This window comes from Oryx dammah, unplaced genomic scaffold, assembly GCF_014754425.2.
Source record: "Oryx dammah isolate SB20612 unplaced genomic scaffold, SCBI_Odam_1.1 HiC_scaffold_25, whole genome shotgun sequence".
Taxonomy (NCBI): domain Eukaryota; kingdom Metazoa; phylum Chordata; class Mammalia; order Artiodactyla; family Bovidae; genus Oryx; species Oryx dammah.
The window spans coordinates 47149268-47166691 of NW_024070209.1; the positions used below are offsets into that span (position 1 = coordinate 47149268).

A 17424-nucleotide genomic window follows, 5' to 3' on the forward strand; every position below is an offset into this window, starting at 1 on the left:
AGCACTGTGCTGAGTTCCCTATACTATACAGTAGGTTCTCGTTAGTTATCTGTTTTATACACAGTAGTGTATATCAGTCCCAATCTCCCATTTTATCCCACCTCTCCTTGGTGTCCACACATTTGTCCTCTATACCTGTGTCTCTGTTTCAGCTTTGCAAATAGGTGCTCTGTACCACTCTTCTAGATTCCACATGCATGTGTTAGTATACAATATTTGTTTTTCTCTTCCTGACTTACTTCACTCAGTATGACAGGTTCTAGGTCCATTCACAGAGAAAGCATGTACTTAGTCAGTTAGTGGAAGGTGCATTTTATCACTGTTAATGTCATAGAATTCATGGAACTGAATAGAAATCACGAAAGAAGTTGTTGATCTAGAGGAGATGAGCCCCCCAGGAGGGCTACATGCAGAGGGACTGTAGAGCTGAGCCTTGAGCAATGTCAGCAGGGTGACCATTCTGACTCTAAATGGTGGATGATTCATGGCCCAAAGACACAGAGAATGCAGGGCTGAAGGGCGGGGGTGCTCAGTTGGTCAAGGGTTGCCTGAGGGGAGCTTTCTTTTTGAAGTGCCAGGCTGACTGACTTTGAAGCCAACTGGAAGCTTCCAACACTCAGAGGGCAAGGGACAGAAGGACACAGGGACACAGGGCAAGCAAACACTATTAGCTTTTACAGCCTACACAGGAGCTTTACAAACCAGCCTTGCAGATAAGTTTCGAGTTCTTCCTTGATTACGTCAGCCCTCACGTTAGTGCTACAGCCGCCTATGTAATTCACAAGATTTTCTGCTTTACTGTGTCACAGTAAACTCACTGTGGGCCCACAGTGAATCACAGGAAGGACTCACTTTTTATCATAGGGATAGTCCAAAAGGTTATTGTAAAAAAGGAAATTTTATTGAATACATTTTTCAGTATAGTCTGTGTAAGTGTGATTTCTCTTACAGGGCAAACTACCACCCACAATTTTTGTTTGTTTGTTTCTTTGTGCTCCCCTAGTGACTTCTTCAAGCAAGCAAGACCTCTAAAAGGCCAAGGGTGTTGAGTGGTTCCCATTCTAGGTACTGGACAGTTGTTATAGGAGGGCATTCTTTTTTTTAACATTTATTTATGTTACATGTCATTTATTGGACTGGATCAGGTCTTAGTTGTGGCATGTAGGATCTTTCATTGCAGTGCACAGACTCTCTAGCTGTGGCTCACAGGCTCAGGAGTTGCGGCTCATGGGCTCTCTAGTTGTGTCATGCCAGCACTAGAGCATGTGGGTTTCAGTAACTGCAGCGCACGGGAGTCTCTCTACTTGTGGTGCATGGCCTTAGTTGTTCCTTAGTTGTTCCTCAGCATATGGGATCTTAGTTTCCCAACCAGGGATGGAATCCGCGTCCCCTGAATTGCAAGGTGGATTCTTAACCACTGGACCACCAGGGAAGCCGTAGGATGAGATTCTTTAAGGAGTTTACGATTGAAGAGACAGAACAGAATATGATCAGCAAGGCTTACGAAGGTGTTTAAAACATTTTTGCCGAAGGATGTACATCCTGAAATCCCACCTAAAGGATCTGAAAAGGCACGTGACAGAAAAAAGAGACTTGCAGGAGCGATGACATGGCCAACGAAGCTGATACGAAGTCTTCCCTCAGGATGAACCTGCTGCTTGAACCATAACAGTGTTTCCGATGTACAGCTGAGGTTGCAAGAAAAGAAAGAAAAATCTCTTGATGCCAGGACCTCTGTACGAACTGAACGTTGGAGCAGTAAGCAGTGAGCTGAGCCTGGAGCACCTAGAGACATTAGCCACTGGCCCAGGGAGATGGGAAGGAAGCTTGTCCTCAAGTTTTGCGTGTGTGTGTAGGCTCAGTCACATCCAACTCTTTGCAACCCCATGGACTATGCCAGCCCACCAGGCTCCTCTGTCTATGGGATTTCCCAGGGAAGAATACTGGAGTGGGTTGTCATGTCCTCCTCCAGGGAATCCTCCAGACCCAGGGACCAACTTTCATCATCTGCATTGGCAGCAGGGATTCTTTAACACTGAACCACCTGGGAAGCCCTGTCCTCAAGTCAGATCAACATAAAAGTTGGTCTTGAGCTGAGATACCTCTGGACACCCAGCAAAAGCAGATGCAAAGTGCTGTGACCCCCGCCTCTGATAGGAGCTTCACATTCCTGAAGGTGACACAGGTTGACACCATGTTTTCAGGAGGCAGAACTGTCAGGATCATTCAACAGATAAGTAAGTGGAGCCCCAGAGAAGCTCGGTGCTTTTGTTCAGGGTCACACATCTGTTAGCCAGGAGAGCTAGACTCAAACTCAAGTCCTTCCCCTCCTGCAGCCCTGCCTCTAAAGAAGTATGGCTCATGTGGCATCTCCCAAAACACCCAGGAAATTGGGCAAACTGGCGCTGCAGGCATCCTGGGGTCAGATCCAAGTGCAGAGGAGCTTGGCCTCAAATGAATGGCGGTCTTATTCTGGCTACCAAGAGGCTGTCCCTGCCCCCATGCCTCCACACTGCTCATCTAGTAGGGAAAGTAAGGAGAAAGAATGTCTGGTGGGGCTCGAAGGGGGCTGCAGTCTGAGTGGACAAAAATCAGAAGCTGAGCCTGTGAAATAGGAGTCTTTTTTTTTTTTCTTCTTGGAAGCCACTTGAACTTTGTCATCACAATTACTTATCTCCTTTTGTGTTTACTTGGCTCATGGGCGAGAAATGTCATTACCCTTTTTGATTTTATGGAAAACCATTTACAAGTGTTAAAATTTGCAGTGGCCACTAATCTCTGTGGCTTCAAGACACACACACACACACACACACAGAGTCTAGCCAAGAGCAGGCGATCAGGGGCGGCCTGAGAGTCTCCCTGTCTTGCATCTGCGGTCTTAGTCCACATGCCTCTGTCAGGCTGTCCCTTTGCGTGTAGGGTCTCCAGCAGCTAGGCCAGCCCCTTGCCCAGTTTCTGAGCTGGTCACACTCAGTGCTGCCTGGATGGGGAGGCAGGGAATGCAGGGCAGGTGGAAGGGTTGCAGGGAGTTGGTTCTTAGGCATTACTCTCCCTCAGGCACCAGAAAAGGTAACCAATCCAGGCTTCCTGAGAAGTCTCTGGGACGGATACTGTCCTGCCCTACGAAGAAAATTTTATGATGCTCTGTCCCCCTCTCCACCTTGGGGCCCACTGAGCAGCGCTGTGGGTGTGGCATTTGACTTTCATGGTTAAGGGGAGAGAGTCCAGATGTGGAATTTATGTCAGGTATCCTTTTGCCCGAGGAGGGGTGTTAGGCAGGCATGACTGCATACGAGACTGTGGTGTGTCCAGGGCACTGCCAGTAGTCCTCCCAGATAGAGCAGGGAGGGCTTTAAGGTGGGAGGAGTTCTCAGGTATAAATGAATTTAGCCCAAGGCTCAACCACCGCACAGTCATTAGACAGACACATGCCAGCTGTCAGCCTGTGGGCATTAGCCTACCTGTGCTTCCCTGATGGCTCGGTGGTAAAGAATCTGCCTGCCAATGCAGGAGATTTGGGTTTGATCCCTGAGTTGGGAAGATCCCAGGGAGAAGGAAATGGCAATCCACTCCAGTACTCTTGCCTGGAGAATCCCGTGAAGAAAGGAGTTTGGTGGGCTACAGTCCCCGGGGTTGCAGAGGGTCAGGTATGACGGAGCAGCTAAACAACAATAGCCTATGTAACCCAGATGCCAGCAGAGATTGGATGGTCCTCTGGGATTTGAACAAAATTAGCTTGAATTTCTCCTAAACCCAACCTAAGATCTTGGGAGATCCCTGAGGGATTGCATCCCTTGGCCACTGGTCTTCCTGGTACTGTTTTCAGTACCAGATGCTGTTCTCAGTATTTCTTGCTTTCAGTACCAAGTACTGTTCTCAGTACTTCTTGTTTTCACTGTGCCGTCTCGGCTCCATTATATCAACCCAGAAGTAAAGCTCAGCCCCTCATCATTTTCCTCTTGCACATCTACTGATGCAAGAATTATACTTTACTGTAACATGGAGGTAGCTGGAGAGATAATTAAAGAAAGATGGATGGGGATTCACTTGGCAGCAAATAAGCAGCTTCAGATTCAACGTCAGTCCTCCTAGAAACCTCCCTGTGCCTGGGTGTGCCTTAGTGACCTGTCACCCCATACCCTCTTGCTGGCCCCTCTCCTTTCTGCATGCTGCCCTGCTCTCTCCTCTCTCCAACCATCCAGGAGAGAGAAAGAAGATGCAACCAGTGTCTCTCTCTACATTTCCTGATCAGCACAGCCCTGCTTCATCATCTCAGCCTCACTGAACACCTCCCCAGCTCCCTCGCTCTCTCTCCCAAGCAGCTTATCTGATCATTTTCTCTGTCTTACACACACACACAGAGTTTCCTCTCTGAGACGAATTCTGATTCCAGTTCTTCAGACAATGGATTTTACTTCTTTGTGTGTGTGTGTGTTCAGTTGCTTCAGTTGTATCCAACTCTTTGAGACCCCATGAACTGTAGGACATCAGGCTCCTCTGTCCATGGGATTCTCCAGGCAAGAATACTGGACTGGGTTGCCATGCCCTTCTCCGTTTACTTCCTTACATATCCCACCCCCCACCATCAAAAATCATCGTCCCACCTGGTGGAGACTCTCAGTACAATGAGACATATTTAAAGGAACCTAAGTTTTCCCAGTGGCTCAGATGGTAAAGAATCTGCCTGTAGTGCAGGAGACCTGGGTTCAATCCCTGGGTCAGGTTGGGAGGATTCCTTCGAGGAAGGCATGGCAACCGACTCCAGTATTTTTGCCTGGAGGATTCCATGAACAGAGGAGCCTGGCGAGCTACAGTCCATAGGGTGGCAAAGGGTTGGACACAACTAAGTGACTCACACAATTAAAGTTCAGAACAAGACAAGAGGAGGCTGTGCCGTCATCCTCTCTGAGCCGTTTTCCCCACTTCCATCCCAGTGCCAGGGCATTCATGGTGACTAAAAATGGCTGTGAGTTCTCAGCATACAAGTCTGCTGCTTAATGTTTTCCAGGGAACGTCCTGACTTGTGGCCTGGAAAGCACATTGTGTCCCAGGCACTGTCAGAGGGAGGGCAGAGCAGAGCCCGCCTCTGCACTTGAAGGAAAAGGTTTACTCATGCCAGATCCTCGGGCACGCCAGCCACTACCCCCTGCCCACACTGCTCGGTAGGTAGTGATCTCCCCGTGGCAGGATGTATGCTAGTGCACCTGCCAGGAAAGCCAGGCTCTGGCATGAGCACGTGGACTTCTAAGGTGCTCTGCTGGATCAACAGGTCTGAACTCTGGAAGTCTGGGAAAGTATTGTGAGAGGGCTGGAGGTAAGGGAACGCACCGTTACCGTGGGCTGACACACCTTGTTAGTCTTGCTCTGGGGCACCGGTGTCCCCTGTCATGAGACCTCAGCTACTCACGGGTCCCCTACCTCATGCACAGTCAGAACCTGAGGGCTTCTAGGCTTGCAGAGCAGATGGCCCAGCAGCCCAGCAAGTTCTAGGGTGCAGAGTTCTGGTGGGGAGGGCTGCCAGTTTGGCAGATGAGAAAGTGAGCACCTTGGTGACTATGCTACAAGTAAAACCAGATAGGATCCCCCAGCAGGGGAGAGAACTATCCAGCAAACAGAGAGAGCTCTGCCTGAAATCTCCCACCATCCACTCAGACTCGAGCTGGAATGGCAGACCAGGACTGCAGAGAAGGGAGAGAGACCGACAGGGGTGGGAAGACTGTCACTGGCTCTTGGACCTGGGGTCCACAGTACCAGCCCTATTCACATCCGCTCATGCTAAACTTTCAGCCAGGTGCAAATCTGTTAGATACACACACACACACACACACACACACACACACCCCAATCTCCTGGCTGCCCAGCCCCAACGATTCAGTAGTTTGATAGGGCGGACCAACCTGACTACTCTATCTCTTGTTTTTGTTTAACGAGAAACAAGGTGGCCTCATTGTCTGCTGACCATTTCTATTTGCTGACTCATCATTCACTGGACGTTGACTACATGCCTGTGTGTTGGGAATACCAAAGAAAAGGTACAGTGGAAAAGAAGACTCAGAAAAAAAAATCCCAGTAGGAATGAGAATATAGATATTTGCAACATGCTCTCTGAGCCCAGAGGATTTACAGGGAGGAGAAGAAAAGTGAGGCAGAGGGAGCCCCGTGAAAACCAACAGGGAGGCATGGATACGCCGATAGGTTCAGTTGATCCAGGAGGTCCCACCCTCTTCTTTCTCCTAACTAGTCTCTGGCTAATTAAATGCATCTCAGTTTCCACATGTCTGATTTAAAGGTATCCTTTCGCACTTCCGAAAGGAGACTGTGCACCTGTGGGCATCAAGGAGGGATACCCAGAATACAAAGCAGCTCTAGGGGCTGCTGACAGGTTTGTAAAAACCAAGTTTGTGTGAAGATAAAGATGGGAAGACTTTATGGACATAGTGGGGGAAGGAGAGTGGGGACGAACTGAGAGAGTAGCATTGACATATATATACACTACCATGTGCAAAATAGACAGCTAACAGGAAGCTGCTGTACAGTACAGGGAGCTCAGCTCAGTGCTCTGTGATGACCTAGAGGGGTGGGCTTAAGAAAGAGGGGATATATGTGTACTTACAGCTGATTCACGATGTTGTCCAGCAACATAGAGTACAGTATGTAAACTAACATAATATTATAAAGTAATTATCCTCTAATAAATTAATTTTAAAAAAATTTTTAAGATGGGAAGAGATCGAAAGGTTATGTAACTAAAGTGACATTTTGAGATTGAAGGGATTCCTTGGTATTTTTCTTGGGACATCTAGATTTAGACCCCAAAACACACACACACACACACACACACCCCTACATTATACATGTATATGTGTATACATACATGTGAACATGCACACACATGCAGGTTTGTGAGTATAGGTATGTATGGGCTTCTCTGGTGGTTCAGTGGTAAAGAATCTACCTGCCAATGCAGGAGACCGGGGTTCGATCCCTGGGTTGGGAAGATTGCCTGGAGAAGGAAATGGCAACCCACTTCAGTATTCTTACCTGGGAAATCCCATGGACAGAGGAAGCTGGTGGGCTACAGTCCATGGGGTCACAAAGAGTTGGAAACAACTGAGTGACTAAACAACAACAACAATAGGAATGTATGCACGTGCACACACACACACACACACACACATATTTCACAGGAAAGTAGCACCTTAAAGGCTGCAGGGCTGTAGGGCTTTGCACCTGATTGACACTCACCAATGTTTGCTGAATTGGAGCAATCCGCTGCCAGGCCCATCCTGTTTTTTATCGTTGACCATTGCTCTCAAGAGTTAATGTTTGACCCTGGCCATAAAGGAGACGACAGCTGATGACTTGTGACCGACTTTTGGAGAGGAAGGAGCCCCCTATAAATTAGCCCACACCGGCCCACACTGGCAGCCCTGCCAGAAGAGCTGTTGGATCAGCTGTGAAGACAGCCTCACCGCCACCATGAACTTCTCCGGCAAGTACCAAGTCCAGACCCAGGAGAACTACGAGGCCTTCATGAAGGCAGTCGGTGAGTGCTGGGCCAAGGCTGGGGATCACGTCCATGAAGGCTTGGCCCTGCAGGTGGTGGCCAGTTAGGGTCCTGAAGTCAGACAGGAGGAGCAGTGCAACCTTCTTACAGATTTGGAATCATGTTCTGCAGGTTCCCTGTGCAGTTTTGGGCTATTCCTCCCTGGACAAGACTATGCCTTAGGCGAGTGGAAATGGCCCTGAACTAAGATCTGATCTAGACTGAAGCCACCTCCACGGCCACCTCACTGAGTGACCGTGTTCATTCACTCACTCATTCCTTTCTTCATTCTTCTAACAAACTTTGATTCAAGGCCAACTACACGCTGAGCAGAGTGCTACGCTGAGCAGAGTGCTGTGCTGAGCAGATACCACAAAGACAGATAACAACGAGCCACATTTCCAAGGTCACAATTTAGAGAAAGAAAAAAGAGAAGAAATGAACGCAACACAGCCTCTCCTAATGTGTCTTGAGTGTTGACTCAGCGCCAGACCTCGTGCTAAAGCCCCAGACAGGCAACTTCCTGTTGTTAGCTTCCTCTCATTCAGTCATGTCCAACTCTTTTCAACCCCATGGACTGTGGCCTGCCAGGCTCCTCTGTCCATGGGATTCTCCAGGCAAGAACACTGGAGTGGGTTGCCATTCCCCTCTCCAGGGGATCTTCTGGACCCAGGGATCAAACCCAGGTCTCCCACATTGCAGGTAGATTCTTTACTGTCTGAGCCACCAGATTGAGTCCTCACCAAAAACCCTGAGCTCAGCACTATTATTTTTCCCATTTTACAGGCAAGGCAATGAAGGCCTTGAAAGAGCAACTAATGCCAACCGGGGTCACACAGATCATAATGCCAAACTGAGTTGAGATATAAAGCGAGCACTAGTTCCGGGGACCCCTCTTTAAATCCCTGTCACCCACCCATCCCACTGAGCCACTTACAGGAGGATGTGGCGGCCGTGGGAGGGTGTCAGGGGAAGGCTTGGTAGGAATGAAGGTGAGCCTTGGGCCTTGGGAGATGAGAAGGTATCCCCTGGGGGCTGGAGGAGGAGATGGTGCTGCAGGGGAAGGAAGCAAATGGGGTGGGGAGACAAGGAAGAGTGCTGAGCAGGAGACGGTGGGAAAGATAGCAAAGGCAGAGATAGGAAGCCTTTTGGGGCGGCTGAGAGCTGGGATCTTCTCCTGTAGGACACAACACAACACCTTTTGTCCCTGCACTCCTCACCTGGCAACAGAAGCCTCCCCATCACTGTCAGTGCACCTGGTTTTCCTGAGCCTCAGTTCATATGACAGCACAGACACTCTGATATTCACCACACTCTGTCCCCAGAGAAGGGACTCCTGGTCCATCTTCCTTAAAAGCCTTGATGGCAGAGGTGGAGGTAGGGATGGGGGGCATAGGCTTGCCAGGCACGATCCCACTGTGTGACTCTCGTCCCTGAATAATTTTTTAATTGGAGGATAATTGCTTTAAAATGTAGTGTTGGTTTCTGTCATACATCAGCATGAATCAGCCGTAAGTGCATGTATATCCCTTTCCTCTTGAATCTCCCTCCCATCCTGGCATAATTTTTAAGAGCTTCCCTTTCACTCTCAGGAGGGACCTGGCTTGGCAGACAAGCTGATGGTCACCCTGAGTGTGGAGGAAAAAAATACTTACTCTCAAAGAGCAAAGTCTCTGAGCTTTAAACAGGGAGGACGGAGGAGGGAGAGCGAATAAGAAGCAGGTGCTCAGATGAGGAAAGCTTCCTCAGGGCAGAGAAGTGATTTTTTCTTTTTTTAACAAACCAAACTGGCAAGATAGTGGGCACCTGAGGTCAGGCCAAGTCAGGCCACTGACCTTCCCTTTCAGAGGTCGAAGCTCAGTTTGTTCACAGAGCTCCAGGAAGTGCCAAGCTTCAGGGATCTTTCCTCCCACTTCTCACCACAGGGTTTCTCTTGCAGGTCCCACCTCTGCTGTTTGCAGGTCCCACCTCTGCTGTTTAGTGGTTCCACCCCCATGGACTGTAGGCCACCAGGCTCCTCTGTCCATGGGACTCTGCAGGCAAGAATACTGGAGTGGGTAGCCATTTCCTTCTCCAGGCGATCTTCCCAACCCAAGGATCCCACCTGGGTCTCCTGTGTTGCAGGCAGATTCTCTACCGACTGAGCCACCAGGGATGCCCCACTCCCACTTCTGCCCATCTCTAAACCTTCAATGCTTCCCTCCAGGGATGCCCGATGACATCATCCAGAAGGGGAAGGATGTCAAGGGGGTGTCGGAAATCGTGCAGAATGGGAAGCACTTCAAGTTCATCATCACCGCTGGCTCCAAAGTGATCCAGAATGAGTTCACCTTGGGGGAGGAGTGTGAGATGGAGTTCATGACTGGGGAGAAGATCAAGGTAGGAGGCGCCCCCTCCAGCCACCCTCTGCTTCTAGAAGTTTTCCTGGAGCCTGGCCCCAGGCTTCCTCCCTCAAGGCTCCCAGCTCACAATTCCTACTGCTGAGACCCTATCTCTGAACCCACAGCTGGGGTGGAAAGGCAGAGAGATAGCAGAAATCAAGACGATACTGTCTCCGCATGGTTCAGTGGATAAAGAATCCACCTGCGATGCAGGGGACATAGGAGATGCAGGTTTGATCCCTGGGTCAGGAAGATCCCCTAGAGTAAGAAATGGCAACCCACTCCAGTATTCATGTCTGGGAAATCCCATGGACAGAGGAGCCTGGCGGGCTACAGTCTATGGTGTTGCAGAGTCAGACACAACTGAGCGACTGAACACACAAGCAAAAAACACAATATTGTAAAGCAATTATCCTCCAATTAAAAATAAATAAATAAACCAGCTCTTAAGAAAGAAGCTCTTAGGGAAGGTGTCAGGTTCCTGGGACCTCCTGGAGGAACTCTGGCCTGAGAATCTGTTACTGTTGTTGCTCAGTCACGTCCGACTCTTTGTGACCCCATGGACTTCAGCACACCTGGCTCCCCTGTCCTTCACTATCTACCTGAGTTTGTCCTTTGAAGTCAGTGATGCCATCCAACCATCTCATCTTCTGTCGCCCCCTTCTCCTCTTGCCTTCAGTCTTTCCCAGCATCAGGGTCTTTTCCCAAGAGTTGGCTCTTTATATTAGGTGGCCAAAGTATTGGAGCTTCAGCTCAGCATTAGTCCTTCCAATGAATATTCAGGACTGATTTCCTTTAGGATGGACTGGTTTGATCTCTGTGCACTCCAAGGGACTCTCAAGAGTCTTCTCCAACACTATAGTTCAAAAGCATCAATTTTTTGGCATTCAGCTTTCTTTATGGTCCAACTCTAATATCCATACATGACTACTGGAAAAACCATAGCTTTGACTAGAGGAGAATTTGAGCTCTCCCATGTGGAGGGTATGGGGGAACCAGGCCCGGAGCAGGAGTCTAAGATTCAGATTCTCCCAGGCCCAGAAACAAGCAAGTGGGAGTCAGTGCAAAACCTTAATAGAGCCCTAAGTTCATCCCTCAGCCTAAAGAAATGGCTTTGCCGAGCCTAGAGCTGGTGGTCATGGGGAGGGACTTCCTGAAGGAGGTGCTGGCTATACCAGAGAACCAAGGCCTCAGGCAGGCCTTCAGATCAAGCCTCGCAGGTTGGTCAGTGACTCCTGGTCTTTGCTACCTCATCTGTGAAATGGGCACAGTCACTTCCCAGAGCAAAGATAGTGGATAAGCTAGCATCACCTCTACTGGGCTGTGGATAAGGTATGCAATTCAAGCTGGGGGTAGGATGTGTGAGTGGTGGGCAGGCGGTGGCAGGGAGATCCAGGCAAGGGGGTGCCCCTCACAAGGGTCTCTATTCCTCCCTCCCAAACCCTACATGCCAATACTAGCATCACCAATACCACCGAGTGGAGATCCTCACTTCTCTCCCCCAGCATCCCTGACGCCAGAAAATTTTGTGCATCTATCTCAGCACAACCATTGGTCTTTTTTTTTTTTTTTAACCTTTTCTAGTGGCTCTTGACTTCTGCTTCCCCAGATAAAACATTATAGGTCAGGAAACCTATGATAAATTTTAGAAGGGAAACTCTCTTATCCGCCTACAGTAAGGGGCAAACTGTCATGGCCCTTTCCAGCTGTCCATCTTGGAGGCAAATTTTAACCTTGGCCAGTATCTTCTGCTCCCTGCTGGGTTTCTGTTACCTCTCCCTGGATGTGTGAAAAGGAGACCACAAGAGGAAAGATGAAGGTGCTAGAAGGAATAACATAACGTAACACAAAACCAAGACAGGTGTTCTCCCAACGGCCAGTGTTTTGAATCTTACTACTTCCTCCCTCCATTAACTTGGAGAATTGTTACTTGATTTTATTTTAGTGTTTGATTTGAGACCTCTTAGCCATCCTATGCTGACTCCTGGATCACAGCCCATAAATGAAAAGTCTGACAAAAGAAGACCTGCCGTTTTCTTCAGTTCTTATATGACCTCACTTCTGTTCAGAGCCAGGGAAGGGGGTTTGGTTGCTGTAAGCAGAGTCCCATGCCGGGGAGCCAACCTCTTTAGCGAGAGAGTTACTACTCCCTCTTGGACCCCTCCTCACAGGCTATTTCTTCTGTCCCCTATAGGCGGTGGTTCAGCTGGAAGGTGATAATAAACTGGTGACAACTTTCAAGGGCATCAAGTCTGTGACTGAATTCAGTGGTGACACTGTTACCAGTGTAAGTCTGCACTCTCAGCTTGGGGGTCCTAGGACTTGGGGCTGGGTGGAGAGGTGGGTAGTCGGGGGTCAGGGGAGACATGAAGAGCAGTGCCGATTTCCTGTGCTCAGTCTCTGCTGCTTCTCCCTGAGCATCCTTTGTGCCCCAGGCAGTTTCACACATTTTCTCGGATCTTCCCACCAGTGCTGAATTCCCTAAATGTGGAAACTGAGGCAGCATACAGCCAGGAAATGGCAGGGCTAGGGTTCCTCTGAACTGGATCTATCTCACAAGACTGATATCCATGGTGATACACTGCACAACCCTAGGAGGAGCCACTCTCATTACAGATGGAGGGGCTTTGTACATTTCTTACCATCTTGCAATGAATGCCAATAAGGCACCTGTGGAGAAGGAAATGGCAACCCACTCCAGTATTCTTGCCTGGAGGATCCTGTGGACAGAGGAGCCTGGCAGTCCATGGGGTCACGAAGAGTCAGACGCAAGTTAGAGAATGAGCAGGAGCAAGAAGTGTTCAATGAAATGTTGAGAAATTGAATTGGACTGAACTGGTCTTGCTCTAAGTCATTGATGTAGAAAGGAATTCTGTAAAAGGCAGGACAGCTCTGCATGTGAGGAAGTGACAAAGATTGGCATGGGATTTTAGAAAAGATAGCCGATCCTTCCTCTGGTCCTATAGAGAACAGAGGCATCTCTGAGTTGCTGCATATATTAGCATACTGGGGGCTTCACTATCCTTTATAATTCTACATCAGATGAATATTTCATGATTTCTTTTCTGGCTTTCAGACCATGACGAAGGGTGACATTGTCTTCAAGAGAGTCAGCAAGAGAATTTAGACAAAGTCTGCATTTCATATTCTTTTAGTGTGTACAACTAATGTAATAAAGTGAACTTTGTTTTAAGAAAAAAATGTCTTCTTTTTGCTTAAAGGAGGAAGGGGATGGGGAGGTAAAGGAGAGAGACTGAGAGAGAAATGGACCTGGTGTTGCCTCTCTTTCTTTTTTTTTAATATTTATTTTTGTTTATTTGCTTCACCAGCTTAGCTGTAGCATGCACGAATCGAACCCGGGCCCCCTGCATTGGGAGTCTTAGCCAATGGACCACCAAGGAAGTCCCCAAAATGTCCTTTCTTCTTGATGGCTTTTCCTTGATGGAGTTCTTGAACACTGATCACCTCTAGTTTTATAAATCTTGACCATCTACATGTTGTATCCTGAGGGGTTAGGTCTGATTCTCACCCTGAAAGCAGACTCCAGGCTGTCCACTTGGGCAACCCTATAAGGAACACATGATGTGGCCAGATCTGTAGACCAACCCTGGAACGACATGTCCCACTGGACAGCTGCACAGCAAGGAGCTGGAGCATGAGGCTGTGTGGTGGACTAGGTCACTCCCATGTGGACAGAGAGAGCAGGATCTCTGGACAGGCAAAGGGAAGCCATGCCCACAAGTGTGGCCTTGGCAGCCCCACCAGCCCCCCCCAACCTGGGGACATGAACAAAAGGAGCAGGCCCTGAACCACCCAATGGACAATTCTCCCTCTAGGGAGCGCCAGAAGTGGACAGAGAAACCTCTAGAAAGTCCTTCTGGGCTGTGGGCAAAGCAGATTAAGGGAGAAGAGGGGTGTTTCCCCAAACGGTACCTTGTACCAGGCTCTGGTAACTGTTATGAGTTGAGTTGAGTTGCATCTCCCCAAAACTCACATGTCAGAGTCCTAACCCTCAGCCTCTGATTGTGACCTTTCTTGTTCAGCCATAACCATTGCAGATGTAACTAGGTAAGTTAAAATGAGGTCATGCTGGAGTATGGCAGGCCACTAATCCAATATGGCTAGTATCCTTATAAAAAGGACAAATGTATGGGGACTTCGAGCTTCCCAGGTGACTCAATGGTAAAGAATCTGCCTGCCAATGCAGGAGACATGAGTTTGATCCCTGTGTTGGGAAGATCCCCTGGAGGAGGAAATGGCAATGCACTCCCCTAATCTTGCCTGGAGAATCCCATGGGCAGAGGATTGTGGCAGGCTACCGTCCATGGACTTGTAAGGATTTGGACATGATTGAGTACAAGAAGAAGCAAGATGAGGGCTTCCCTGGTGATCTAGGGGTTAAGACTCCACGCTCCCAATGCAAGCGGCCTGGGTTCAATCCCTCATCAGGGAACTAGATCTCATACACTACAAGTAAATATCTTGCATGCATGCCACAACAAAGATTCCTCGTGCTAAGACCTAGCACAGTTAAATTTTAAAAAAAAGCAGAAGTTTCTGGAAATGGAAACAAGCACACAGGGAGTATGCCGTGTGGAGACTGGAGTTATGCAACCACAAGCTGAGGAGCTAGCAGAAACCAGGAAAGAGACCGGGACAAGATCCTTTCCTACCTCCCGCGAAGGGAGTGGAGCCTTGTTCACCTTGCTGTTCGAGTTCTGGACTCCAGAACTCTAAGATAACAAATGTCAATTGTTTGAGCCAGCCAGAGAGCTGCCAAGCTCTAGAATTTCTGTCTTACATCCCTCAGCTCTCAGAACTGCACCCAGCCCACAGAAATCTCTCAACAAATGTACCTTGATGAGACTTAGAGAATAGACTTATGGTTGCCAGGAGGAAGAGTGGGGGGAAGGGATATTTAGGGAGTTTGGGAGGGACATATACCCACTGCTGTATTTAAAATGGATAACCAACAAAGACCTACTGTACAGCACAGGGAACTCTGCTCAATGTCATGTGGAAGCCTGGATGGGAGGAGAGTTCAGGGGCGAATGGGTTCATGTGTATGTATGGCTGAGTCCCTCTGCTGTTCACCTGAAACTATCACATTGTTAACCAGTCATACCCCAATACAAAATATAAAGTTTTTTTTTTTAATAATACATTTCCAGAAATTCACTTCTGAAAAAAAAAAAAAGTACCTTGATGAACAAATGACTCTGTCATCTTTCCCACCTTCTCTCCTCCCTTTTCTGGAGCTGAAGCCCAATTACTTTTTACTTGCATAGTATCACAGGCCACAATGGCAACTCCCTGCCTCTCTCTCTTACCTGTGAACCTTCACCCCATGAACTGTCATCTTCCCTAAAGACAGCACTGGTCATAATGCATCCCAATTCACTGACTTACACATGAGAGTCAAACTCCATAAATGGCATTCAAGTCTCTATAACAGGGATCAGTAAACTTCTTTTGTAAAAAGCCAGAAAGTAAATATTTTCAGTTCTGTGGGCCACCCAGTCTCTGCCACAGCCCCCCAGTTCTGCTGCGGTTAACACTGAAGCAACCACAGATGATTCCCAAACAGGTAAGTGTGGCTGTGTCTTACTGAAACTTTATTTTTGAACACTGAAATTTGAATTTCATATCATTTTAATGTGTTCTTCTTTTGATTTTTTTAAAACATTTTTTTGAATTAATTTTTTTTAATTTTTAAATGTTGGTTGTGCTGAATCTTTGTTTCAGTGTACAGGCTTTCTCCAGCTGTGGTAAACGGGCTTAGTTGCCCTGAGGCATGTGGGATCTTAGATCCCAGACAAGGGATTGAATCCATGTTCCCTGCATTGGAAGGTGGACTCTTAACCATAAGATACCAGGGAAGTCTCTGATTTTTTTTTTTTCCAACCTAATTAAACATGGAGAAATGTCCTTAACTCGCACACCACATAGAAAAAGGTGGTAGCCAGATCTGAGTCATGGACCCTATGATTAAAGTGAAGACCTTGAAATGGGAAGATTATCCTGGATTATCCCACTGGGGCCAATGAAATCACAAGAGTTCTAAGTGAAAGAGGCAGGCAGGAGGGTCAGAGAAGGAGTGATATCCTGCTGACTAGGAACCACAAACCAAGGAACGTGGGCATTCTAGAAGAAGCATTTAGAGGCTGGGAAAGACAAGACACAGGTTCTTCCCCCAAGGATCTCCTTATTGACTTCTTTCTGCGTCCTTAAGAGAAGTAAACCTGAGCCATCCAGGTTAAAGGTTATATCTGGCCTTTAATACATGCCTGTCAATTCACTTGTGGGGCAGTGGACAAGAGGCTTAGTCTGAAGGGAGTAATCAGAGGTCTTAAATTTGTTTGGTGTGGCATTGGATGACAGAGGTTTCAGAATGCAGAGTTCGCCCTTGAATCTTTAATGATCTTTCTAACTATCTATTCTGCTGTATCTATGTAGCAAACTCCACTTTTATTGGTTGATAACACTACAAATTAATGCGTTCTTCTAAAGTTCAACCGATCACCATGACGTAAATATTCCCACCAAGGCCAATGGCAGGTTATCAGTGTGATGCTATGCAGAGGTGGGAAGAGGTGTGTGTGGCTGACTGTCTTGAGCTGGTCTATCACACCACTGCTTGTCTCTGTCCTTCAACTCTACTTTGTTAGTAGGGGAAGGGACACCCCAACAGAAGTGTGGGTGGAATGCTCATGGACCACTTAGGATGGGACAGGCTCAGTTCTAAGAGAAGTATATTTTTAAAAACGTATCTCGGGGTACTCTTTCTACACCCTTCTGATGTCTATATCAGAAGCTTTCTCTATCTCCTTTATACTTTAATAAAACTTTATTACACAAAAGCTCTGAGTGATCAAGCCTAGTCTCTGGCCCCAGATTGAATTCTTCTCCTCCGGAGGCCAAGGATCCTGGCCTCTTTGCATGATTCAGCAACAACCTTTCATCTTGGGGGCTTGTCTGGGATTCTTCAGGACAGGATGGGAGCTAACAATTCCAGTCTCATTCATTTGAACTGTATCCTGAAAAACTGGGATAGATTTGATCCCCAGGGCTTAAAGAACATACACCTGGTCTTCCTATGTGATACTGCATGGCCATGGTATCCATTGGAGGATGGTGAATGGTGTCCGGTTGGAGACACTGGAGACAACTTACTCTGTGCTTATTGAAGCCCCTGGCCCACTTTCTTCCCGATCCGCTTCCATAATGGGACTGTCTGGACGAGCCAAAAGCTTTTCAACAGGCATTAATGGAACTCTGGTAGACGACTCCTGACCCAGCCTCTGAGTCAAGCAAGTCTCTATTTGAGCCAGGAACCGAGCTGTCAAAGTGCCAGGAATTGATTCGTGGGTACATCACACTCGAGTTAAGAGGTGGCACCCTGACTGGAACTAAGTGACTTCATTTTATGTCTTTACTTTCTATGCTCTGACTTTGGACCTTTCAGATGGGCCTTATAATCTATGTGAGCCTACTTCT

At 47.9% G+C, this 17424-nt stretch overlaps 1 protein-coding gene and 1 long non-coding RNA gene across 2 annotated transcripts; one reads left to right on the forward strand and one right to left on the reverse strand.

Annotated features, from left to right (window-relative positions):
- Nucleotides 1-882: 882 nt before the first annotated feature.
- Nucleotides 883-8991, reverse strand: LOC120851480. The gene is made up of 2 exons (XR_005718333.1): nt 8484-8991; nt 883-1688 (listed from the first exon to the last, which is right to left on the reverse strand). It is a non-coding gene; the product is annotated as an uncharacterized LOC120851480 (long non-coding RNA).
- FABP1 (fatty acid binding protein 1) lies at nt 7344-13128 on the forward strand. Its single transcript, XM_040224258.1, has 4 exons — nt 7344-7546; nt 9753-9925; nt 12122-12214; nt 13004-13128. Exons 1-4 carry the CDS (start codon nt 7480-7482, stop codon nt 13052-13054), a joined length of 384 nt encoding a protein of 127 aa, XP_040080192.1. The 5' UTR covers nt 7344-7479; the 3' UTR covers nt 13055-13128.
- The last annotated feature ends 4296 nt before the right edge of the window (nt 13129-17424 follow it).